This window comes from Maniola hyperantus, chromosome 8, assembly GCF_902806685.2.
Source record: "Maniola hyperantus chromosome 8, iAphHyp1.2, whole genome shotgun sequence".
Taxonomy (NCBI): Eukaryota; Metazoa; Arthropoda; class Insecta; order Lepidoptera; family Nymphalidae; genus Maniola; species Maniola hyperantus.
Window position 1 is genome coordinate 6,796,761 of NC_048543.1, and position 26,183 is coordinate 6,822,943.

At 38.5% G+C, this 26,183-nt stretch overlaps 2 protein-coding genes across 6 annotated transcripts; both read right to left on the minus strand.

Moving 5' to 3' along the window:
• Window positions 1–357: 357 nt before the first annotated feature.
• On the minus strand, window positions 358–3,536 carry LOC117984544 (trypsin, alkaline A-like). 4 transcript variants are annotated; one of them, XM_069500463.1, is made up of 4 exons: window positions 3,404–3,536; window positions 2,196–2,367; window positions 1,408–1,669; window positions 358–732 (listed from the first exon to the last, which is right to left on the minus strand). In XM_069500463.1, exons 2-4 carry the CDS (start codon window positions 2,297–2,299, stop codon window positions 400–402), a joined length of 699 nt encoding a protein of 232 aa, XP_069356564.1. In that variant the 5' UTR covers window positions 2,300–2,367; window positions 3,404–3,536; the 3' UTR covers window positions 358–399. The 4 variants fall into 4 exon arrangements, with proteins under 4 accessions (XP_069356564.1, XP_069356565.1, XP_069356562.1 ...); XM_069500464.1 differs by lacking the exon at window positions 3,404–3,536 and adding an exon at window positions 3,256–3,341; XM_069500461.1 differs by lacking the exon at window positions 3,404–3,536 and adding an exon at window positions 2,871–3,325.
• Window positions 3,537–3,555: 19 nt separating this feature from the next.
• Window positions 3,556–25,211, minus strand: LOC117984666 (signal-induced proliferation-associated 1-like protein 2). 2 transcript variants are annotated; one of them, XM_069500428.1, is made up of 16 exons: window positions 24,221–25,211; window positions 19,010–19,243; window positions 18,476–18,761; window positions 17,482–18,082; window positions 17,265–17,400; window positions 16,796–16,911; window positions 16,332–16,464; window positions 15,749–15,919; window positions 15,092–15,261; window positions 14,218–14,344; window positions 13,712–13,842; window positions 13,195–13,365; window positions 12,636–12,731; window positions 12,389–12,553; window positions 11,881–12,001; window positions 3,556–3,582 (listed from the first exon to the last, which is right to left on the minus strand). In XM_069500428.1, exons 1-15 carry the CDS (start codon window positions 24,861–24,863, stop codon window positions 11,891–11,893), a joined length of 3,291 nt encoding a protein of 1,096 aa, XP_069356529.1. In that variant the 5' UTR covers window positions 24,864–25,211; the 3' UTR covers window positions 3,556–3,582; window positions 11,881–11,890. The 2 variants fall into 2 exon arrangements, with proteins under 2 accessions (XP_069356529.1, XP_034827186.1); XM_034971295.2 differs by lacking the exon at window positions 3,556–3,582 and adding an exon at window positions 4,160–10,764.
• Between the last annotated feature and the right edge of the window lie 972 nt (window positions 25,212–26,183).

Here is a 26,183-nt window from a genome sequence, read left to right on the forward strand (position 1 = left end):
TTCTATAATATAAAAATGAATCACTAAATATGTTGCTCATCGCAAATCTCGAGAACCGCTGAACTGATTTTGCTAATTCTTTTTTTTATAATATTCCCTGTAGTAGTGTAGAAGTACGAGGATGGTTCTTACGGAGTGAAAAATTTTAAAAAATTGAATCGACTGTTAGGCGGTACGAAGTTCGCCGGGGCAGAACATCGCGAGCGCGGTTTTTACGTGGCGCTCGTTTCTCATTCGAGTTTGTCCAGATATTTTATCCAAAAAAGTGCCTAGGCATTTCCAAAATAAACAAATGTAGTCGAGGCCCTAAGGTGAAGCAGCAACTAAAGTAGTTTTTAGTGTTTAAGTGATATTTAATGTTCTTGATACAAAAATATACTTAATAAAAAATGTAGTATTTTAGGACACCGCGTTTTCAACGATCCATTGAGTGTAAGATGGAACACGGGCATTGACTCCTGGGTAGTGAGGATGAGCACATTCGTGGCCCCAGGACGTGATACCGACGACAATATCGCCTCCATGAACGACTGGACCTCCGGAGTCGCCCTGGCAGGCGTCCTGTCCGCCGACGTCGAGGTGACCGGTGCACAACATTGCAGGCGTTACTTCGGCCGTGAAGTCGCTACCAGGCTGGTTCTTGAGTTCAGCGTAACGCTCGGTGCAGATCTCATGGTTGATTACGCGGACGTCCGTATGCAGCAGCCATTCCGATAGTTCGTGATCTTCATGCTGCAAAAAGTTTGAAATATTATAAGTACCTAACTAAGTAGGCACCTATGTTGTTTATTTATGATACTAAAATAGATAACCTGATCTAAAATATCGGTTTATTTCTATAGGTATTACGTTATAATACAGTCTTTCATTGGCATATCGCCCTTCGCCAGTCTTTCATCATCATCAACTCATCACGGGCTCACTACTTGGGCACAGGTCTCCTCTCATAAAGAGAAAGAAGGGTTTGGCCAGTCTACCACGCCAAGTGTAAATTGTCAGACTTCACACACCTTTCAGAACATCAGGGAGAACTCTCAGACATGCAGGTTTCCTTCACCGTTAAAGCAAGTGATATTTAACTTCTTAAAACCCACATAACTTTGAAAACGTGCTAGTAGGGCGATACAATGGCTCTTTAAACACCTTTAAGAATGGAAGTAGGTGTACCCCAAATTCATTTTTCATGTCCGGTCCTTGTGCGTGTGATTTAAAATTCGGCCTGCTTCTTTCTTCTTCTTCCCTTTCACGATTTCTTCGCAAATCTTTTAAAGACCTATTAAAGGATTTGCGAAGAAATCCTACTAGTGCAATAAACTTTTAAGCCATGTATTCATTGCAATAGGTACATTTTTCGATCAAGTATAACTTAAACTATATCTAGCTAGGCAAGTTTCTAGAGGTACATACGAATCTACTTCCCCATCCCGCAACGTACACGCGCAGGTTATCGGGGAGAGGGTAGTTTGGTCCTGCAATACGGGCTGGTTTAATCTTATTGGAAAGCGTTGCAGGAGTCGTTAGTATGACGATCGCCACGTCGCTTCTCAGCGTGATGTGTACAAAGTCAGGGTGCATAATAAACCTCGTGAGCGTATGTTGGACGCCGCCGACTTTGTCTGAGGCGGATCCGAGTCGCGCACGCCACCTTATCAATCCAACTAGCTCGATGCTGTAGAAAAGAAAAAATAAACTGATTCAATATAGATACTATTACTCCTTACAACCTTTCTTAACCTGATAGTAATAGATAGTTTGTAAATGATTTCTATATCTAATGCCGTAACTAAGTTCCTATGGTTTCTGACCTACCATTTCATCGCCGGTGCAACGTACGCTTGTAACCATGCTCTAACCGCTCATACTTATTTCAACTTTCGTGACACATATGTATAATATTGTCTACCTCAACCTAGGTACATAATTTCCATTAGGTGAAGATCAAGTTAAAACAAGCACTTAACATGTGACAATAATATGTACAAATGTCGGTAAAATGGCTAGTTAGTTCTTATTTTGTACGGGCTATTGTATTAGGTGGGTTAATAATAATAAACCGATTAAATGCGAGTTGGACCGGCGCACAAAGGGTTCCTTACCATCGTTTAAGGCTATAAGTTTTATAGGTACCTACTATTGCTTAAACTTTAAGCAATACCAATAAAACTTATAATTTTTTTGTATGCGATGATGCTTACGCATAACAATGAGCAGCAGACAGCACAGCTGTTCTGGTGATGAGAGAGCCGCCGCAGGCTGTCGCATAAACTCCTTCCCGCCACGTGACTTGCATATTGGCCATGAACGGGTATCTTTCGATGGGCACCGGGGTACCACCGACTATACGGTTTTTGGTTGGCTGTGGTAGCGCTGAAACATTTAAACCATAGATCAAATTGCCAAGGGGAGACGAGGATCATTTATTAGACGAACATAAAACATCACTGACACTATTGCAAACCTAGCAATAATAGTCGCCCGTCTTTAAATTAGCACTTCCTGGGTTTATCTGAATCTCAGGTAGTTATAGTAGGCGACACGTCGAGATGGCAATCAGGGTATGAGGCTGGGGGACGCCCCGCACACCTACGCTGGGTTAGCGCGAGGGCTGTGCGGGGCTACCCCACCCCGCTTGCCATCTCGACCTGTCGCGTGCTTTATAACTATAACTTATTGCCAAAATACCTACGTGTGACGGTTGAATTGTGTTAACGTCCGCGAGTCGCGACAGGTCAGACGACGGACGCCCGCACGTCAGTCGCGCTTACCAGCACCGGGTCAGCGCAGGGGCTGTGTAGTGTGTAGGTATGCAAGGCGTTCCCTCGCCGATTGCGAGTAAACTTAGTAACTAAATAATACACTTAGGTACTTACCACAGACGACTCCAATAAGTGCTAAAACAACGAGGAACCGCATTATTGCAGGACTCACGACCCAATGTTACCTCAAGATTTAAGTACCTAGTGTTAAAATTTTCGATTCTTTTTATTTATACCTTATTTTGTTGATTATCAATTATGCTTTTATCTCGTAATCTCTTTTCGGAATAGAAGGTAGTTTATCTTATTAGATCATTCAATTATTACTATAGGTAGATAAGATATTACATATATGTAGGTAATAAATACTAAATTCTGGGTTTTGCTAACAAGTTCGTGTGAATTTAGTTTATATGAGATCGTGTATAGGTAACTAAGTTAATTTATTTATTGGCATTAATAAAACGAATCTAAACAATTAAACATAAAAATTACTTACAGATCGAAAATACGTAACTAAGTAGATAGGCAAGTACCTAGATCTTTGTTTTCCCAGATATCCATATTCAAAATTTACAAACCCCCGACACAAAAACCCTCTAAAAAGTAAAACAATAAATAATATGCATGCCCTTTATAGTACCTACCTAGGTAATATTTTAATCCAAGCCGTCGTCGATTTGTGGGACCCCTAAAGTTATTCGTTTTGTACCTAGCTATTCTTCTAACGGTCCCCCCGATTGAGATTTGAATATGAAATTTTCCATAATGTTCTCAGCAGTGTGTGAAGTCTGATAATCCGTAATTGGCCAACGTGACGGGTCATCTGTGTGAGTGGAGACCTGCTCAGTAATGGGCCGCCGATGCAAAGCATCATGATGATAATAACTATATTTATTAATCTTATAGACATTATTTTTGTTGTTGCTCATCATCATCATCAACCGATAGACGTCCACTGCTGGACATAGGTCTCTTGTAGGGACTTCCATTTCATTCCATTTTCAAACTAGATAACTATTCCATGTGGGGTATCATATGAAAGGGCTTAACCTATAGATTCTAAACACGATTTTTATGCAAGTTTATCGTGCAAAATGTCGAAAAAAATACCCGAGTACGGAATCTTCGGTGCGCGAGTCAGGCTGACTTGGCCGGTTTATATATTCTATACTCTTATATTATTATGTATCTACCATACCACAGCACTATGATATTATAGTTAACTAAGTAGCGATTTATAGAAATCTTCAGGTTGGGGTTCAATCAATAAGGTAGATAGGAATGAACCTTTTTTTAACGTTGGAAAATGCGTTTACACATACCCTCCCCGGGAACGGGGAGGGTATGTGGGACCAACTAAACTAACTCAACTAAAGGAAAGGTTTACAAAAATAACACAATTCTTTGGTATACACTTTAATAAACTGGAATGTCTTAAATTTACAAAAAAAGAAACAATAGGTAAGTATATAAATTATACATTAACGTAAGTAAATATCAAAATTGAGAAATATTACGAGATTTATAAAAATGGCGGTAAACAGTAACGCTTTGGTTGTACATACGTTTACTTATTGTGTAAACAACGGTAAGTATGAAGAATTATAAAGACAAATTTTATCTATAACTAAGAAAAGGTGGGAAAAACAATATACCTATTTTAAAGTTCCACATTAAAAAAAATCAGTTATACGTTTTATGATACACCATCATTTATTAATTAAATTATAGACCATAACAGTAGTCCAATCTAAAATTGCATCATGGCGGTCTGCGCAAGTATAACTACCTACAGCTAAGGATACAAGTCCCCTGAGGGCCCTGAGGCCACCCAAGCGTAGCGGAGAAGCAATGTTTTAAGTCGACCAATCAGATTTTTAAAAGATAACGTGATAAAATTGTTTCACGTCATCTATTAAGAATCTGATTAGCTGACTGAACACATCCCCTCTCGGAAACCGAACCGGAGATGTGTTTTTGTATACGCTGCGCAGTTATACACCTCGTGTTCAAAACGGGCTACTTGTTTTGCGATCACTGCACTTGTAGGTACCTACGTCCTACATGTATTTACTCATTGTGACCTAAAAGCAAATCTTTATCTACTAAACAAATGAGGTAGGCTGTTTATTTCAAAATAAATTAATCGCCCTATATTGAAGTTTTTTAAACACGAAAGTAACATCCTAAAAATTAAGATATTCAATTTTTAGGTAAAAAAATATCTCATTTTTTTTTAGAATTCAGTAATAACACAAGGAACCTCTACAGTTTTGTTCAGTCCGTTTGTCTGTCTAGACAGACAGATGGACTGTCCGAATAAAGGCTGACGAATTAGAGCTGCAAAGTTGAGCTTATCATCCATCTATTAGTATCCATCCAGTATTAAAGTATTAACAGCCATCCATTTTTTCAAGTTTTATGCTATGGCGCATAGTTGTAAATTGTTTAGTTCAATGAGTAAATGTTTTAAAATAAGAATAAGTAGGTATTTACTTCTAATAAGTAGGTATTAAGTTTTTCTTGAAACCAATGACAAAGGTAGTAGGTAGTTACCTTGGCAAAAACCAAACAAGAAAAGTATGCTGGTTGCCAATATGTCCATCGAAAATAAAAGATTCCGACGAATTGAGAACCTCCTCTTTTTTTTGAAGTTGGTTAAAAAGGTTATTTTATTGCGTAGATTTTAAACTAATAAATAGGTAATTATATCTGTATAAGACCTGTATGCCACAATCAGTGTAAAGCATTATCATTTATGATTCACCACTAAATTATTATTCATATTTCATAAACAAATGATCTTTCGATATAAAAGTTCCATGTGCTGGTTGTCCTAACAAGCTAATAAAATCAAGAGAATAGCTTTTAGTTGTAGCTTTTAAGACGCTTTTTTATTTGGGAGTTAATGTTGAACGATCGAAAATATCACTTACCTACCTAATATAACTAAAAGGCTAATAAAAATCGCCTTTATTTAATAATTGACATATTTTTACGATTTAAATGCTATTTTTAAACTTCATGCGTCTATGGAGGATTTTCATTTGCGTAAATCATGATTAATTTGGATCGCGATCGTAGATTTATTTTCACGTTGGCCCAATGTATTCGGGAGTGCAGGCTAATATGTGAAGGCTGTTTGGATTTGAGCTAAAGATGATATCAGCAACTTTCTCTCGAAGTGAAACGTTTGAACACAAAATGAATCAAGTCTCGAATGAATTCTTCAGTGCAGATCCTATCCAACGACGTTGTATTTCGCCATTCGCATCTTTCACTCGCGCTGTAAATGAAAGAAAAATGAAATGTCTGAAACACATAAAGAACGTTCACTCGTGTTCAGCAATTTCATCTCGCGTCCTGTAGTGAAAAAATACATTGTCTGTATGCAACAAAATGTATTCAAATCTAATAATGAAAACTGTTTCTTTTTTGATTCACTTGGTTTTTTTTCGTCTATAGATCAAATGATAACAAATTCCATGGCGCACAACTACGTTCGACGACATATTCGAGAATAAGAGACCAACGAATACATGGGGCTTTAGAATATGAATCCAAGTTGTTCGTGAAATAAACACGCTTAACTATGAACAGCACACAAGAATCAACTAGACTAAATTTATACAATACAGCGTAATTCACCTTAAACTAATAAAGCTTTCATTGTATGTGTAGTCGAGTAGTACGAGTTACAAATCGTAAATATTTACATAAAACTAAATAATTAAGAAAGAAACGCTCATTATAAACAATCCAATAATTAGGAGATCGTGGATACATTTATCGGTTATATTTTCTATGTAAATATTAAAATGAAAAAAGCAGATTCTTTGTTTTGTGACAGATTCTTTACCAGGATGCTTATATTGGGGCCGATTCTCTTGTACACAACCTCTCAATCAAATAAACTAAATTAACAGGTCTAAATCTAGTGCTATCCTTTTCCGCAAGCAACATTATGAAAGGGATAGCAATAGATTTAGACGTGTCATTTTAGTTTGGTTTAGAGATTGTGTGCAACGGAAATAACCACAATATGTATTATTTTTATTATAATTCAGGCATTAAAGGTAAAGACAGATCCACGCCTGCGCAAGCGCACTTACTGGGCACAACACGCACCATAAGAACATAACATGGGCGGGTAGTACAAGTCGAACCGCTAGGATTTGGAACACCCTTCCAGCATCAGTTTTTTCCTCCAATTATAATATGGGTACCTTCTAGGCAAGCGCGCTCCATCTTAGGCTGCATCATCACTTGCCAGGTCTGATTGCAGCGAAGCGCTAAATCTATAAATTAAAAAAAATCGCGGCGCGTACATGTTTGTGAGTTTTTGGAGTACAAACATGATATACGCGTTCGCGACATGCAAGTCCGCACATAGAGTGACGCGTCCAACGCTGCTCAATGCGCATTTTGTACACGGTTCGTGCGCGTGCGCAGGTGTGGATCTGCCTTTACATGATTTACCTATTTTACATGAAAAGATAATTTTGTTGATATATATCGAGCACATTTTAATTTAATATAGGTATTACGTGATTCTTTTAGAGATTGATTAGTTAATGGTGCTAATGATATAAAAATCTTACCGTAATAATATTTGGCAGGTTCAAGTCTGTGATATAAATGTCGTTCACAATATTTAATACTACGTAGTCAGTTATAATATTGTATTAGTTAACTAAATTAAAAAATATGAACAGTATTCTATTTTTAATTTCTAACAAGTAATATTAACAAAAACCTCTCGCATGGGGAAATGGAATTGATATATTTGAATTGTATGTGAACAAATGTTATACTTATACATAGGTATATGCATTATTAATACTTAATACTAATTAATAAATATCTTACAAAAACATTATATCACTGTATCAGACTATTTTAAGCGCTAAACATAACAATACAAGTACGGCTGCCACAAATTAAAACCTCATCAACATGTTCTTATTTTTTTTGCATAGTTCACAGGTTAGCGTAGTTTGATATACAGCCGGCAAGAAATATTATACGTCGACCTTTGTAGAGCGTTGTCTTTGTCACTCATATCTAGGCGACGTTTTGTCGGTTTCAATGACAACGCTCTACGCAACCGCTATCTCTTTCTCAAGGTCTATGTTCAATATATTCTGCCGCATACTGTAAATAGCACTGCCCAATTACAATCACCTATCACAAGGCCGCTAGAGATTTTAATTTATAAATATTGGGCTAATAAGTGTCAAACATAACAGTTACTATATTTCCAGCAGCTAGAAGAAAAAAAAAAAGGGCGAAAACTCCTCGATTTATTCTAGCTTATTAAACAGGCTATTACAAACGTTTGACGGTATTACAAAACGTTACGATGATTTATGCATAAGAGTGACTATTATTATAAAGCACCGTTTTGTAGTAAAACCGTACACGTCTCTATGTAGGCAATTTTAGCTATTTAATTATTCAATATTCAATAAGAATTATTATACTAATGCCTACAGATGTACCTTAATGTTCCAGGTTTTTGAACAGTAAAAAAATCATTTAATTAATAATTTATTGTAATTTGTTCAATAATTTGGTAAAATATGACTATTTTGACAAATAAAAATCAACAATGGTGAGAGAATCTTTATTAAAATACTAGCGAGCCGCCCTGACTTCACACGGATGCGCTTTTCAAAATTTTTTTTTCATATAAACGCAAAAACATCTGCCAAATCGGTCGAGCCGTTCTCAAGTGATGATCTTTCGGCTTCAATCACTTGCCACCATGTCTGATTACAGCCAAGAGCTAGTCTATAAATTAAAAAAGGCGGCATGTCTAAGTTTTATTTATATATATGTACGTAGATGTATCATGTTTTTCGCTATGATTAAGGATGAAATCATATTATATATTCGCTTACTAAGTATATTTTAATTTGTAACAGCAGCAGATATAATCATAATAATTATGATTATATTATAATAATTATAATATTATGTACTTATTTCAAATAGAAACAGCTACATTGGTGTCAATTAAGTTGAACATAATTTTTAAACTAAATTCGATTGACAGTTCTAAAATTAATACATTCTTTTCTACTTTGATCTATGCTGAAAGGGATACCATTAATTTAGACTTGCCAATTTAGTTTAGTTGTAGTACATAATTGGTACCATTATCGTTATACATAATAAACACGCTTCATAGTACATAATAATAAGGTCAGGGTCAAATTTAGAGAAACCTGCGAGCAGAAAAACGTCTTCCAGGCATAAAAAAGGATTTTCTATATAGGTATGTCCTATATAGAAATTATAATTAATTTCTTCATTTTTTTAATCTGTTCTACAAAATATTCTTTAGAATGTTATTAAGAATGACGTCATCAACTTCGTGCGCATACGCACGAAGCTGATGAATTCCGACTGTGACGTCACATGGATTGAAGTTGTAATGTATTTCACTAAGAAAATGTCGTTGTGCAACAATCCGTGTGACATCATCACAGCACCTGAACCTAAAAAGATGGCGGGTAGTTTATTATCACTTTAGTAACAAATTAAAATACTTTTCAAAAAGGGTAAAATGCCCTATTGAAATGTTGGGAGAGTACTATAATACCGACGGATAAAATGCCATTCGCGCGCATTTTTCTACAATTCCGTTAAGTTGGGGCAGAATTTCTGCATACAGTGGAACTGCCACACATGCGTCGTAGAATTTCCGCTCAGATTTGTCGCATAGTATAGTGGACAAAGCGGAATTCACAACTCACAAAATTCCGCGCGCAGTATCTCTTCTAAAATTTTCCCTTTTCCCTAAGGGCGGTTAAGCACTCATCCGATCCGAGTCCGTGAAAATACGTTGCGAAGTAAGTAGTCATATAACTATTTGTGTGGAAGCTTATGATACGACATATGACGTAGATGTTTTTTACATCCGTATTTTCACGGATTCGGATCGGATGAGTGCGTGATCGCTCTAACACGGCAGCCGTAAAAATTACACACATTATGGAAAAAAGTCTTGTTAAGCCACAAAAAGTTTTTCTAGCTTGAAAGGCACAAAATTCATAAGATACAGCGTTGTGTTTGTTCTAACTACATTATTTCAGTTTAGTTTCGCACGTTGTAACGACCCTTTGGAATTCGTACGAAAGTGCACTCAACTTGTCTTTGCATGTCGTAATGCGACAAAAGATGATCGGAGTCATACAGTTCATATAATTTTATTATGTAGACAATATGCACATATTGCACACTAGTCTGTCTCGCTCGAGGCGCGCTTCGATTGGTCGATTGTCACGCCAGATTGCGTTTCGACATAACAAGATAAGAGCTGGCGAACAAAAACTTTGGATCAAAATCTTTCTTTTTGTTTAACCTGGACGTTTTTGGCCCACTGAATACAAATTAAACTAATTTTCACGCAAAACGGCCTAAAACTGAGCTAAAATTGAGTCCTAAGTTCGTGATTTCGATCAAAACGGTACAATTACAGTTTTCATTCAATTATTTGATTCTCCTGTAAAATTTTATTTCGTGCAATTACACCGTTTTGTTCACCAGCTCCTCAAGACACCCTTAGTTTGTTTGCACCTTAACATCGTAGTACTTGTCAAGTACTATGATGTTAAGGTGCAATATATGGTATAATATGTGCCGCCCGTAAATGTTCATTGGAACAGCATGCGTTCACGCTCGACTTGGAGCGACCATTGAGAGCACTCTTAAGTATCTTATTCACAGATATCAGATAGAATAGATCTATTATTTATTTTGGCTCACCACGCGCAATCGCCAAAACATCGTCGAAGCAATTGCAATATCATGTGCTTTAGCCTAAATGCATTATCTATCAATTTAATATGTCAGTCGTGTGCAATATTATATGTCAGTCGTCCACTATAGCCCTAATTTCCAATAGGTATCTCTCGAAATAAAGTACGATATCAGTGTATATATCAGTAGCGATATGGGTATCTACTGGTGGCGATTTAGGGTCATAACACTTGATTACCTGTAATAGATAAAATGTTATTAGTGAGATAGCAATGACATCATGTGAATTGTGAATCAACATGCAAAGTTGTTAATCTATTTTCATGTTATGCATATCATTAATGACATAAGCGTTCTATTTTGTATAATTACGTAGTGCCTAATTTCAGTTGAAAAGGTGCAATTTACTTATATCTAATCAAAAACCGGCCAAGTACGAGTCAGACTCGCGAACCGAGGGTTCCGTACTCGGGTAGTTTTTTCGATATTTTGCACAATAAATCAAAAACTATTATGCATAAAAATAAATAAAAATATGTTTAAGAATGTATAGGTACCTTTTCATATTATGACACCCCACTTGGTATAGTTATCTTACTTTGAAATATTACTATATATTATTATATATTACCATAATATTATTATATTATTATATACCACCCTACCGGTAAAGCCGTGTGCCAAGCGACTTAGCGTTCCGGTACGATGCCAAGTAGAAACCAATCAGGGTATAGGTTTAATGAAATTGCCATACCCCTACTAACTAGTATAAAAACCGACTTCCAAAACCACTACAAAGTAAAAAATAACTTTTGCTTCTACACGTGTATGTATGTATGAAGTCGGGCGAGCATAATAAAAGAAACTAGAAATCAGTCTGAAGCTCGCCCGACTTCAACATACATACACGTGTACAAACAAGTTATTTTTTACTTTGTAGTGGTTTTGGAAGTCAGTTTAAAAAAAAAAAAAAAATTAGTATGGAAGTATGGATGAGTTGATCAGGGTTGTTGCGGATGCCAATATTTTGACATCGATCGATGACATTTATGCGAATTATTATAAATTCACATCCGCTGACGCGGATGTCTGCATTAATGCGATTGTTCCGCATACGCAAATGCGGATGCAAATATCCGTAACACCCCCGTTGGGTATCATCGTACACTTTTTGATTGGTCAGTTAGCGAGCGAAGACATCAACTGCCGTTCTAATAAGATATAAAAAATAAAATTATAATAACTAGTCCCGCCCACTTTCTTTGCAGTTTGTTGTATCCGTAACAGCTCCGCATTAATTGATGCGGATGCGAATATCCGTAACACTCCTGGTATTGATAGTGTAAGAGCAAACCTCGAGACGCTCACTGCTTGTCGACGGTCCGCTTGAACCACTGCGTGAAGTGGCGCAGCTGCCACACGGCGCGCGCCGACTCCTCCCGAAGGCGGCCGTTGAGCCGTCGCAGCCGACGGACCTGATTCAATTGTAATATTTATAGTCTTACCACAAAAACTTTAGGCGCGATCTAAACTGACTTAAGCACGTGCGTTGTACGGGATGTTCGGGTTTAATGTCTGCTTAAACAGCGCCTTAAGCTTTTGTGGTAAGACATATTTTCGTTTGATAGGAATTCCCGAATCGGAACGAACGCGCAATTAAAGCGCAAGCGGTAGGCAGCAATGTAGCGGAACATTGCTGCCTAGCTCGGAATGTAATGTCATATAAGCTTATAGAGATTGTATGAGGACCAGTAGTGCCGCGATAGGACTGTGACAGCTGGTGACAGCACTGTTGCGGCAGCGCTGCTGCGTGCAGCGTGGTTCGGAATCATACCTTAATAAACTACTGCTGCTGATATTACCTCCTCCTCGAGATGGTGTCTGTGTCGCTGCGCGGACACGGCGTCCGCCTCGAGCGCCGCCACGCGCTGCGCCAGCCCGCAGCCGCAGTTGTGTGTGACCCCCGCACTGCCTCTGTCAGTGCTGCTGACTACTGGACTCGAAGTGCTTTCCGTTGCATCGTTTATCTGTACACAATTTTAATTTTGATTTTTGAATTATTCTCGGGAGCGACTATTTAATTACACGAAATATGAAACAAGAACTTACAGGTACTTCTGTCCAAGTGTCCAGGCCGACATCTGTCGTAGACTCCGACGTCGGATCGGCTGTGTCTATAGATTGGTATTGATGCTCTTCACAAATCTGCGCAAGTAAAAGAAGGTTTATAACTTTTTGCATTCACTCAAATAAGGTGCTGTTTGTATAATCGTCGCTATCCTGCACAAATTATACTGACAGTCCTCATGTTGAGCGAATACAGATCTTGATCATTTTAAGTGAGATGGATTGGTAGGCCGTGTGCATACGGGATCAGTCCATCGCTGATCGGGCAGCGCAAATCCCGATATTAGATGGGAATCCAATGTGGATGTAACCTCAGCCCCAGAAAAGGGAGAATGACACCTAGGGATAAGGAGACAAAGAGAAAAGACTTGACTTGAAAAACTTGTAGAGAGTTCTGAAGGCGCCCCGGGAAATACGCCAAGGGCAATTAGTACCCACAGGGTGCATTTCCCCGATTCAATCCTATAACCGCGAGGTTGGTGGGGCTATGGGAGCCCTGCGTCTGAGCTGCATCAGCAGTGCCTGTGAGGTATCAACCGACCTGCAGCATAGCGCGAGTGGCGGTGTGCACTAGGGCAGCCCAGTCCAACGCCGACGCGTCGGGTAGCGGCAGCGGCGCGCCTCCCCCCGCCCCCGGCCCACCGTTACCCTCCGCAACCGACACCCCCCTGGATTCACCTAGCTCTGCGTCCATTAGCCGCATCAATTCTTCCTGTGGACAAGATTAGAATTCAATAGAATAATGGAGATTAACTAACGCAACGATGAATAGCATCAGTATCTTGATATGCCAACAATTTCTGAGGAAATAGACAAGTTCTCCAAAAAAAACAAAGCTCGACTTGCGTTGCTTGGTATTGTTGTGTAGTGGGTTTGGAGCTTCTAAGGCCACTTGAATCACTTCTAGTTGCCCAAAGAGTAAAAAGATTAAAACTAGCGACGTCCCCGATATCTGACGGACATTGGAGCAATGGCTCTCTCGTTTTCAATAACAAATTAAGCAAAAAATATTATCTGCTTACGCTGCCTCCACAGTTCGTTAAGGTATCGATACTTACTGTGAGCGAGGAAGTGGCGGTGGACCGCGGGCGCCGCGAGTGGCGCGGCGAGGCGCCCTCGTGCGAGCGTCGCCGCACCTCCGAGCTGGCCCCGTTGCCGCCGCCGGACGTTGTGCTGCGCCCTGAACCACCTGCGATTCAAAAAGAAACTACAATGCATTCAAACTAATATGGCGGTCTCCACATCCGCAGCAGCAGGGTCTTCTTTGTTTGGCATAAGCCAAGGCCTCGAGGCGTAGCCTCCTTGCTCAGGCGCTGGGAAGAACGCTTCCCCAGTAATAAATTACGTTTTGCGTCTCCACATACTGACACTGAAAAGTAACTCTAAACGATGTTACTATCTCTCACACACACACACGTATCTTCAATCACTCGCTGTGATTGCCTGAATCGCGCTAACGAAGTGTTAACTTCTGAAAACTATCTATTAAACAAGGTCCAATATACAACGGTCGGACCCGCTGCCTGCTATTGTCGTGGTCGCGACCTAATGGGAGGATAGTTACCGGTCCCATATCCAGAAGTGTCGGACCTGGGCGGCGACAGGCGGCGCCGCGCCGGCTGCTGCGCCCACGCCTCGCCGCACGCGCTCTGGCACTCGCAGCGCGCGCCCTCCGCGAACGTTAACCGCACCTGTGCCGTGCAATCACAACATTTAAACATTTAAAGCAATTTTTTACGGCATTTATTGTTACGGCAAATCGGGTTGACTTGGTCATGTGACCCCAGGAATGTGAAAATGACCTATAAATATAAGGTACTGTTAAACATTCTGTGGTTACGGTAAGGCTGTCTTTACACCAGGCATGAGTAGCATATCTAGCGAGGAAATCCACTAATCACGGCGGCTCGAGGCTTCTGAGTGTTTGATGCCTTTTGGAGCTAAATTAATACTATTCAAACGCTAACAGGCATATTTTGCCTCCTGCTAATAGAGAGAGAGCCAGTGCATGCCAGAACTTAAAGTTTCTCTGCGTATTGTCCTCGTTTAACAATTTATTAAAGTTCAAGGGTGTCTGGCAGGGGATTGCCACAATACTAAGTGTCTGGCAATGAATGACGTGATTTTTAATATTATCCCAAAGAAAATATAACAAAATTAGTCTTTATAATTTGACGTAACATGTCTTTTTTACACCTTTATTACCTGTTATCTCCCAAAGCCACCATGATACAAACTTTATAGTCGCTGATCGTTCCTCCCAGTGGTGGGGATAAAACGCAGATTAACTATCAGCTTTTGTAAAATAACGAAGGTCTGGCACACGCTGGCTCTTAGTCCATAACTTCACTCACAACCTCGTTTTGTTACTAACATTATTACTTTTGTGAGCAAATGTCACAAGATATCAATAGGGCTATAGTAGTCTGAATGCTCACAGTGACCGGGTCGGAGGTCTTGAGCAGGTCGACGAGGTGGTCGTGCGGCAGCGCCACGACGGCCGCGCGGCACACCTCCAGCAGGCGTGCGCCGCGCTTCACGCCCCCCTTGGCGGCCGCGCCGCCGCCCTCCACCGCCGTCACCAGCCCGTCTGCCTGCACGTGGAACCCTGACCAACCAAATTTATTATTTAAAAACTAGCTCCAATATATATAGGCAAACCAAGCGACATTAACAGAGTTTAAACTCTCAGGGTTGACACTCTGTTAAAAATCTTTGCAACACATCAATTATTACACGATATAGGCATCGTCGCGAATATTTTCGCGTCAATGTGCAATGAGGTGTTGGTCGGGGCGTATTTTCTCGACACTCCACGGTGGCAGTAGGCGCGTCACCAGCCAGCCTAACCCCCCCCCGTTCCCACTTGTCGTTTGATATTTCAGTGGCAGTACATTTTGACACAAAATCGGTTTTCGTCAAGTGTGAATAGCTTCATAATGTTCTGCCACTGGAACGCCCGATTACACCTGTAAGTTTTACCTACTCACATAAGTAGCTTATGTGAGTATTCACGATAAAAGTTAGTAAATGTAATAAAAGTGTTTACTAGTTACGTAAGTAAAACTTACAGGTGTATCCTGTATAACAGTTACCTAGTTGCGAGGCGGCGCCGCGCTCGAGGGTTAGCTCGTCCAGCGCGTGCGCATGCTGCGGCGCGACGCTGGCGAGGCGCCGCAGCAGCCCGTCCCCCGTGGCCGCGCTCACCCGCACGCTCTCCCCGCGGTGGTAGTAGATACGCGTCCAGCTGCCGCTCACCACCCAGCCTGGAAACAACAAAGCAGTTATGGCTCTGCGCAAACCGGCCACTCGGTGCCCGGGAAACTGCCCCTGTCCTATATTTTGTTATTTGTAGGATATCACAGTATATTTTGGATGATAGCGGCGACACTGCTAGCAGCCCGCTTTCGCCCAACACTTGCTGACAAGATTACAAAAGGTACCGCTATTTTGATTGTTTTGTTATTGGACTGATTACTTTCAAAATTGATATTAGGGTGGTCATAAAAGAGGACACCGCTTTCAACTTATTCGTCATTAGAATTTTTGGAAAAGGGTATTCCCCAACTAATTAATGGTAGTGATTTACTTGAACATACTTTGTTAAAGTTGATTTGAAACTTTTCTTATGATTAAAATGGAGAAGAAAAATAGTTCAATAAAGGAACAAATAATTACCGAGTAAGGTAAGTGTAGGTAAAACTAGAATAATTTGTCTGGAGCTTTCTTCGACGATGACAATTGAGTCAGTCGATACTCCCATGATGCAGTCCAATATGGACCCACCTGCACCTTCATCCTGGACTTGTATCTGAAAAATATTTAAATTTAAAAACAATTGAATCCAATATTTTATCATATTTTACAAACAGATCTAGAAATCAAAAAATGATTTTCCCACACCCACAGTATTTTTAAAAGACCTATTCAACGATACCCCACACTATGGGGTAGACAAGATAAAAAAATCATCGCCACTTTACATGTAGGGGAGCTACAGAGTATGATTTGTATGAATAGTACATCACAGGGACATTATATATTCACTTCGAGTTACAGCGTCTAAATAATTCGAGTAAAAGGAATAATTAATTTCATTGTCTTAGCGAGGATTTCGAGTTAAGGAGGTCTTTAATACTCACGTGGTAGCACAATGCGCCCCTGACAAGCACGTCGTTGGCACAGTCCTCAACACGCGGAAATATCGTATTGTTGTTGGAATTATTGCCGCTTTTCATTAATAATGACGAAAAAATTGCTGAAACAGTGAAATAACGCAATTAATTTTGAAGGACAAAGCAGTCGTCGAATCTTACAAGTTACAAGTGTATACAAAAGAATAACACACATCCAAACATGTTTAAATGACCAAAACACACTCGATAAAGTTAGAATCGCCCAATCGCGAGTGTTTCGATACTACATTGCGTTTTGGCGAATTATTGCGTCAACATGACAGACAGAGCGTCACTAAATCACTATTATGTGCGGAGTTACGATACTTTTAGTAGGATATCTTCTGAGAAGCGACCAAATCTCCAATTGGTGATGTTAAATAAATTGTGTGCTTCAACCCTGTATGTATCGTAGGTAAGTAAAAATATATCTTACAAAATTTCTGCCCTGTATCCACAGTAGTTGCAGAAACATAATTACTGGCGAGATCTTTCAGGTACTCTTGTCTTGTACGCGTCGCCATAGTACTAAACTTAGGAGACTGGATGGCTGCATTTTCACCATTTATCACCTGAAAAAATATACGCCTTAGTTTGTTATCAATTTTCTCAGATAAAACTCAGTATGTAATTATTTTTTAAAAAGTATTTACCTTACTCAGTAGCAAATCGGTGAACGCTTCACCCTTGGGGTAGACCGCGCCATCTTTGATTGGCGGTCCAAATAAAGGCACTTCTTTAGCACGACTTACAGCTAAACTATAATGTGTGTTTTCAGTACACGGATCAATCACTCTAACCACAACAAACACGTGCTGAAATTGAGACCGAATGTTGCGCGGAGTGAACGGCGCCGCGCCCGGTTCTTGGAAGACTATTGTGACGATGTCGTTGCCGATGTGCCTCTTCCTCAACAACTGCTGCCTGTTGTTCGGGGTGTACGGCAGCATCGTTGACACGTGAAACATTATCTCGCAACCTTGGTACGTGGTGTACACGGAGTAGAGACCAGTCGAGTCAGTACGGTTGTCGAGACCAGCTTTATACTTGTCGAAATCTTTTAACCGAACAGTTTGGCCCAACATTTGGAGGAACTCGACGAACGCCGGTCCCGCCTCCTGGTTATTGTACATTTCCTCTTCAGTAGACTGGCCACTCTTACAGTACATTACACCTACTTTGTAATGTCTGGTTACGCGTTGTTCGTCGAGCCGTAAAAGTTGTTCTTCTGCACCACCATTAGTGATTCCGAGCCTGAAAATTTGGAATGCATTATCATTACCTATATAGCAACATTCTTTAAGGGAGACAGGGAAAACTTATAGTTTCTTCCGGTCCACCTGTAAACGAGCTGTAAGGTTTAGTATAGTTATAGAAACCTACTATTTTATGCTCGCGACTTCGTCCGCGTGGACTATACAAATTTCAAACCCCTATTTTGGCCGCTTAGGGTTTGAATTTTCAAAAATCCTTTCTTAGTGGATGTCTATGTTATAATAGCTATCTGCATGCCAAACAGCGCGACCCCTCCAGTGGTTTGAGCTGTGCGTTGATAGATCAGTCAGTCAGTCAGTCGCCTTTTATTTCTATAATGTTATCAAACTACAATTCTAATCTAGTAAAAATTTAAGAAAGAAACATTAGTACCTTAAACAGCCAAGTTGTAATTCAGATGCAGCATATTCTAATACTTCTTTTGTGTTGTACGTAGCACTACTATTGCTAGGTTTGCCGGTGGGTAAGGCATCCTCGAGGATGGAGCCTCTAAGTGTAAGCAGTTCTGAGGTTCGTATGATGAGACGATATTGCCAGACGAGTTGCGAGACCGGCACTGACGCGTCGCCGTCACCCCTACGTAATTCTATTCGTTCCTTTTTTATCGATATCGCAACTGGACCCAAATTTTCGTCCATGCCGAACCAGTTTTGATGTGCTGTAAATTGATTTTTTTATAAGTATCTATAACTACGAATATTATTTGTACAACTAACATTATTGTATGTCCATATGTGCAATAATATTGTTAACCTTGCTTTTAAACCAAACGCAGACCATTACATAGACCTCAAGACCTACTTTAGTCCGAAGTTAAAGTCTAAGCTGATGTTCACTACCAACATTTGATATAGTGAGCCTGACATGAAATAAATGGACTAATCTTCTAAATGTAAATTTACTTACGCTGGGTATAAAAGTAGTTCCTGTAGTATAGTGCACCCAGATCTAGTCTTTCAACGGGCAGCGGCGAACTTGATCTCACAAAGGGGCAGCCATGTCTCCAATGACTCTGGTCTTTAGGAAACTCCAGGACTGAGAAGCCATAAGCAGCCCGGGGACGATGCCATCCTCCGAAATGGCCAGGGATGGCCCCACGAGCTGTGCGAGCACAGAGAGAAACGCAGCGCTCCTCTTCACCTAAAGAGTAAATTCGAAAGTAAGTAATAATATTTTTACTGTACAGGAAAGCTTTAAACTATCCAAAATGCTACTCATAGTATAAATGCTAAAGTGTGTTTGTTTGTTGGTTCGTCTTTCACTTACGCCGCAACGGAGCAAGCAATTGACGTAATTCTTTGCATGCATAGAGTTAAAGACGGAAAGTGACATAGGCTACATTTATCCCGGCAAATCAAAGGATTTATAAAACCTAAATCCACGCGGACGAAGTCGCGGACATCAGCTAGTCCAAAATAAATATTAAATCCTATATTTCGATCGATAGTTCAATAAAATCAATAATAATGTAATGTATTTTGTATATATAGTAGGGGATAGTTCTAAGAAAAGTCTGCAAAAAATGGAAGCCAGATGGAATACCCCTACTTGAGAACTTGTACTGGGGAAATCCAATGATTTAATGGCTAACCTATGTTGTCAATCATCATAGCAGAAAGTACTGAATGAGGTAAATTAACGAAATATACTTAAGTAGTTGTTTGTTTGTATTTATAAATTATAATAGAGTATCAAATAAATCTATCAAAACCATCAGATCAGGTTTAGATTTGTCAGTTATGGAGTACTTATCTCTCATCAAAATTTTTCCTTTCACTAACTTAACCAATTTGTTCGGGATGCAAATATCTTAAATGTGAATCCAGAGTTATTAGCTATAAAATAAGCCAATTTGCAATAAAATCAGTTCAGAAGTTTCAACATACTAACATACATAATATTGTCTCAGTAGTAGTAACAGACAGACAGATATAAAAAAAACTATTTTGTGCTCTACATCAATAAAAGTTTTATCAATTTCTTTTTTTTAAATAAGTAGGTACTTATATTCAATGTATGTACTAGGTACTGAATTCCATCTAGTTAAAGTTTTTTTATAAGTGACTAGGTGATGCCCGCGACTTCGTCCGCGTGGAATACGGTTTTTAAAAATCCTGTGGGAAGTCTTTGATTTTCCGGGATAAAACGTAGCCGATTAACGATTTAAGGACAAACTAACAAACAAACACACTTTCGCATTTATAATAAGGGTAGGTACTGATTTTTAATTAATAAGTTCGTAGTTTATATTCCACTTAGACGGTCAATAAACTCTATACAAAAATCAGAGGTTTTAGCTTTGTTTTTTCCCCTTTTCAATCATTAGCAGCATACTAAAACAACAAAAGTTACGCACAAACCCATGGTAAAATCCTATTGCATGATTCACTAACCAGTTCAATACACTCCTCTATAGGACAACTAACTTGATGATTATTTTGCAATCTTTTGAAATTGAGAGATTCTTCGATGGTCTTTATAATAAAACTAGCTGATGCCCGCGACTTCATCCGCGTGAATTTCGGTTTTTAAAAAGCTCGTGCGAACTCGATTTTCTGTGATAAAAATAGGTAGTTTACGTCACGATACACGTCTTTAACTAAACCTCTGCAAAAAAAATCACGTCGATCCGTTGCTCCGTTCCAACGTAATTGAAGGACAAACCAATAAATCAACAAACAAACACACTTTTGCATTTATAATAGGTAGTGATCCATTGAAGGTTTTTATGAAAAACTATTTTAATGTTCCAATCCTAGCCGTGCATCCACACAGCAGTTAACATTTGTGGAGCAATATTTCCATATGTTACTCAGCAAACATCAGGCACCAAATGTTATTTATTGTTAATATAATATTATGTTGCCACAAAAGTTACAGGTTGTTACCTAATGTTACCGTGTTATTTTATTTTTATTTTATTTTGCACAATGCTGCTCCACAAAAAATAACTGTGGTGTGGATGCATCGTAACCGTAAGACTTTACAGCACTAAAAGTGGTGTGGTCTAAAATAGTGTCCAGGTAGAAGAAAGAGCATGTAGCCAGTAGTCAGAATTTTGCAAAGAGAGTGAGATGATAAGCATTGTCTTCTTGGGAATTCGCAAGAGCAAGTTCTTTAATAATAAATAATAATATTAACTTAGTTTGTCCATAAATGTATAGTTTTAGTGACATCTGTATGAACTAGGTACATAGAATATAGAATCTAGGTAAATGCTGAACATCTTAGGCCACATCATCACTTTCCATCAGGTGTGTCAAGCAAGCATTGTAGTCAAGCATTTGCCTATAATGAATAAAAAAAAACTAACATTACCGTTGACTTATATATTACTTTGTATGGACAGGGTTATTGAACAAACAAAATGGCACCGACTCTGTGGTGCTTTAGCACCAATGCAACCTCAGTGACATCTGGATTTCAAACGGGTCGTTCATTAGTATCTAAGAGGTGGCGCTGATTTATTTGGTTCCTAAACTGTGAAAAATTTTGTTCGCTTGACCATATCTTGTCATTTATATTGATGAACATTACTAATGATCATAATCATGATCAACCCATCGCCGGCTCACTACAGAGCACGGGTCTCCTCTCAGAGAGAAGGGTTTTGGCCATAGTCTACCACGCTGGCCATGTGCGGATTGATAGACTTCACACACCTTTGAGATCATTATGGAGAACTCTCAGGCATGCAGGTTTCCTCACGGTGTTTTCCTTCACCGTTAAAGCAAGTGATACTTAATTACGTAAAAGGCACATAACTCTGAAAAGTTAGAGGTGCGTGCCCCGGATCGAACCCCCGACCTCCGATTAGAAGGCGGACGTCCAAACCACTAGTCTATCACAGCTACATTACTAATACAGATACTCAAATAATACGTCAAGTTAATGGTTTATACCTCAAATGTCCTCATAATTTATACAATAGAATGCAAAATGATAGAATTATGCACATTTTGCTAATGCATGACTGGTTTGGTGCTATTATACATACAAGCAGATGTGGTGTTATTGACTTGACTTGTGCAAGAATGGTGATGGAAAATGAAAGTTGAAACAGAGCTGAGAAAAATTATTTTCTAATAGACACTAAAATAATTATGTATTAATAAGTGTTCTACCTGAACAAAATTATTTTTCAGTTTATTATCTAAGTACTATATTTTACAATTTTTATAGTGTTTTACCTACACCTCAAGGAAATTTCTAAATAATTTTAAATACATATCAAAAATTGTGGACCGGCAGGAATTGAACCCGCGTCTCCTGGGATCGCATCCGACCACTAAGCTAAGGCTTGCTTGGTGCCAGTGACGTTTGTGATATGTATGTTCACTCAGTACTGATGTGACTGTTTATGTCATCAGGGTTCGATTCCTGCCGGTCTACAATTTTAGGGTTCCGTACCTCAAAAGGAAAAACGGAACCCTTATAGGATCACTTTGTTGTCTGTCTGTCTGTCAAGAAACCTACAGGGTACTTCCCGTTGACCTAGAATCATGAAATTTGGCAGGTAGGTAGATCTTATAGCTGACATTTGGGGAAAAATCTGAAAACCGTGAATTTAGGGTTAGATCACACAAAAAAAATTAGATTGTGGTCATGAACTAATATTTAGTATTTACAACTTTCAAGTGAGTGACTATATCAAGTGGGGTATCATATGAAAGGTCTTCACTTGTACATTCTAAAACAGATTTTTATTTATTTTTATGCATCATAGTTTTTAAATTATCGTGCAAAATGTCGAAAAAATACGACTGTAGTACGGCACCCTCATTGCGCGAACCTGACTCGCACTTGGCCGGTTATTGATATACATATCTAAAATTATTATCTAAGTAATCCTCACATTATTTATAAAATAGATCACGATTGCAAAATAATTGATTCATGATAATGTCTTTAATATAAATGATATACCAGTAAATACCCATCATTACAAAATACAAAAAGTACATAATGTACATTCAAAATTGTTATTTAGTATTCCTTTACATTAAAGCCTAAGGCTTTAATCATGTTATGGAGTCACCTAGTTCCCATACAACAACACCATAGCTGTATAAGAAAATAGTTTGTTCACATGTTTTTATGACTGAACATGACTATTATTTCTGTGTACTTGATTGCAGTTACATTTTGCAGTATGACAATGCTACTTGTATTATGATTGGAATTTTTGTTCATAATAATATATAGCTATAAATATTACCTACTAAGATAAAATTACTAATGCCTGATAGAGAACTAAAGGAAGACATTTGAGAAATAAATGTTTAAAATAAAGAATGTTTTCAACTACTTACACTATATCACTACTAATCCATACTAATATTATAAATGCAAAAGTGTGTCTGTCTGTCTGTCTAATAGCCTTTCACAGTACATCTGTTCAACAAATTTTGGTACAAAGAATACTTGTATCCCAGAGGACATAAGCTACTTTTTATCCCACAAGATTTTTAAAACATATATAATATATATCCACGAGGACAAAATCACTGGCATCATCTAGTATTATTCTAAATGCAAAAGAATCTTTGTTTGTTGCTTTGTCCTTCAATCATGCCACAGTGGGGCCACAAATTGACCTGATTTTTTACATGGATATAGTAGAAGACCTGCAGAGTATGATGGCCACTTTTTAGCTTAGAAAATCGAAGTTCCTATAGGACTTTTGAAAAACTCAATCCATGCAGATAAAGTTGCCAGCGTTAGCTAATATTAATAAATAATACATAATATGAAGCTGTTAATTGGATCAGTGAAGACTAGTATGTAATAGTTTGCAAGCAGAATTAAAAACACTAGTTTTCAGCCTCAATAAAAATAATATTACTAGTGGTCCTGAAGTTTTTTAAATGGTAAACAGCAATAAATAATCTGGTTTCAAAGAATTTTAGAGAAACATTGTTGAATGAAAAATTGTTGTCATAACTTAATATCCTCCCTGTAGAGCGAAGTCACTAAGTCCAACGTTAACAATTGGTATGCACATAGCCGGAATCCCCTTCAGCCCATCTTGCCACCCTATTATTACATCATAGGCACATGTATAATAGATATCTTGAGTATGTTGATTTATGTATTTATTAAATAAAAATGTCTTACCACCCAATTCATTTCTGAAGAACGGACAACTTTCCAGCAATTCATTGGACCGTCCATCCCCAGTGTCGGGGACAGCATCATCCCCTGGCGGTAAGCCACGTGTTGCAAGCAAAGATGCAGCTGATGCTCCAGTGGTTGTGTTACGACGTCTGCTCAAAAGTGCTCCTCGGATTTCAGCGGCATAGCTCAAATTGGCCATAAGTGACTGACAATCATAATGTGCAAATTGCTTTCTTTTGTTGGTATCCGACACTGATGATATAATTCCATCTGTATCTGGTCGAGTAATGACTGCAGCAGTGCCACCCCAAAACTTATTCAACTTAAGACGAGGCTTAGGGCTCACAGTGGCTCGTGGAGTCGGCCCGTCTGCGTGGTCTCCCGCTAAAACTTCCGAGAAACGGTCAGTCACACGGCTTAACCCGGATGGTCTATCGGGTGCGTTTAATCCGCTGTAATTGTGTACCATCGCGGGGAGCCGTTCACTAGTACCTCCGATCACGTCAATTGACCCATGACTTCCATATTCACGCCGTAAGCCGTTTCCTGTAGGGTGCTCGGCGTATATCAAGTCAAGGCTTGAATTGCTACGGTACATAGCATCTCTAATTTCCTTTCTTCTAAGTTGATCCGGAGCATACATGGCATTATTTTGACACTACATATAAACCGTATTTCCCAGTTTACAGTGTCCACATGGGATATCCTTTTTTCAAATAAGACAAAGTAATAATAATTACTTTTAAATAGTTAAAAATTAAGTTTAAACTTGTTCTCTCGTAATTACAGTTAAGTTAGAAAGTGGCACAAAACACTTCACAACTATGAAAAGTAACATGTGAGATATTGAGATATTAAACTTACTTGAATAAAAAACTATTTTATAAAAATATTATCTTAATAGAATAAATAAAAATCACTTTCGATGCATCAGTTCATTGAATGAGCACAAAAATCACGGAAAAATTAGAAAAAATATTATTGCGAATTAGGGATGTGGATGTCCTTCATATTAATCGATACAAACGAATCCGATAAGTGCTTGATTCGATACTACTCGGTCTCAGAATTATTGGATTGGATTGCTATGGACCACTATGGACTTATCACACTGTCATAAAAATGTGTGATCATTGATCAATCATAATACTCGACTCTAGTATCATAAGGTCGGATGTGTACTTCCGACCAAACTCACTTTTTTACATAAAGGTAATGAGCATTTCGGGCTCTTTCTGCCAAGCTGACACCAGTATTTCTATCTCTTTTCGTTGCAAAGATAAATACATGCATAATGTCGTATCTGAACACATTCTAAAAATTTGGAGAACCATAATTATATTTTTTGACTTGCGTATGTATGCACCAAAGCAATGGAGAAAAATGATAGATGTATTTTGAGTTCGACCATTATGCTACGAAATAAGTTTATTTGTAATACTAGCTGGTACTGCAGTTACGCACTTCTGCTTCTAAAATATGTAATAATTTTGTTAGGTAAAATCACAACAGATGTTATGCTTCAAATTTTTTGTATTAATATTTGGACTGTGAATCATTTAAGACTTTTTGCCTTGTAATATAAATAATTTTGCAATAAAATTCATGGAAGTAAGTTGAAATAAAGCTTTTTGTTTGTGACTACATTAAAGTTGATGTGATTAATAGGTAAGAGATCCATCCTATTTCACCAAAATTTTGGACTAAACTGCGGGAAAAAAGTAAAGAGCCAGAATAAAGCTGAAGACATTTTGAAAATGTAGACTAGAAAATCTTTTAGGACCACGAAAATCACACCATGGAAATCTAAACATATATTATAATAATACCCCACTAAGCAAAAAACCGTGCATTTATGGTGTTTTTTATGAATCATAGTTCAAATCATCAGTTCAAAAATTTATTGCACTAGTTTTTAAGGTAGCCTTAAAAAATTAGAGTACCTAATCAATTTTTTTCTTCT

Coding starts and splice junctions, on each gene's coding strand:
- LOC117984544 (XM_069500461.1), bottom strand. CDS start 2,913: ATGCGGTTCCTCGTTGTTTTAGCACTTATTGGAGTCGTCTGTG. Junction 1,670..2,195: donor TCTGCTGCTCATTGTTATGC/GTAAGCATCATC, acceptor TCTTTTCTACAG/CATCGAGCTAGTTGGATTGA. Junction 733..1,407: donor CGGGATGGGGAAGTAGATTC/GTATGTACCTCT, acceptor AACTTTTTGCAG/CATGAAGATCACGAACTATC.
- LOC117984666 (XM_069500428.1), bottom strand. CDS start 24,863: ATGTATGCTCCGGATCAACTTAGAAGAAAGGAAATTAGAGATGCTATG. Junction 19,244..24,220: donor CTTCAGAAATGAATTGGGTG/GTAAGACATTTT, acceptor TTTACTCTTTAG/GTGAAGAGGAGCGCTGCGTT. Junction 18,083..18,475: donor TTACAACTTGGCTGTTTAAG/GTACTAATGTTT, acceptor CCAAATTTTCAG/GCTCGGAATCACTAATGGTG.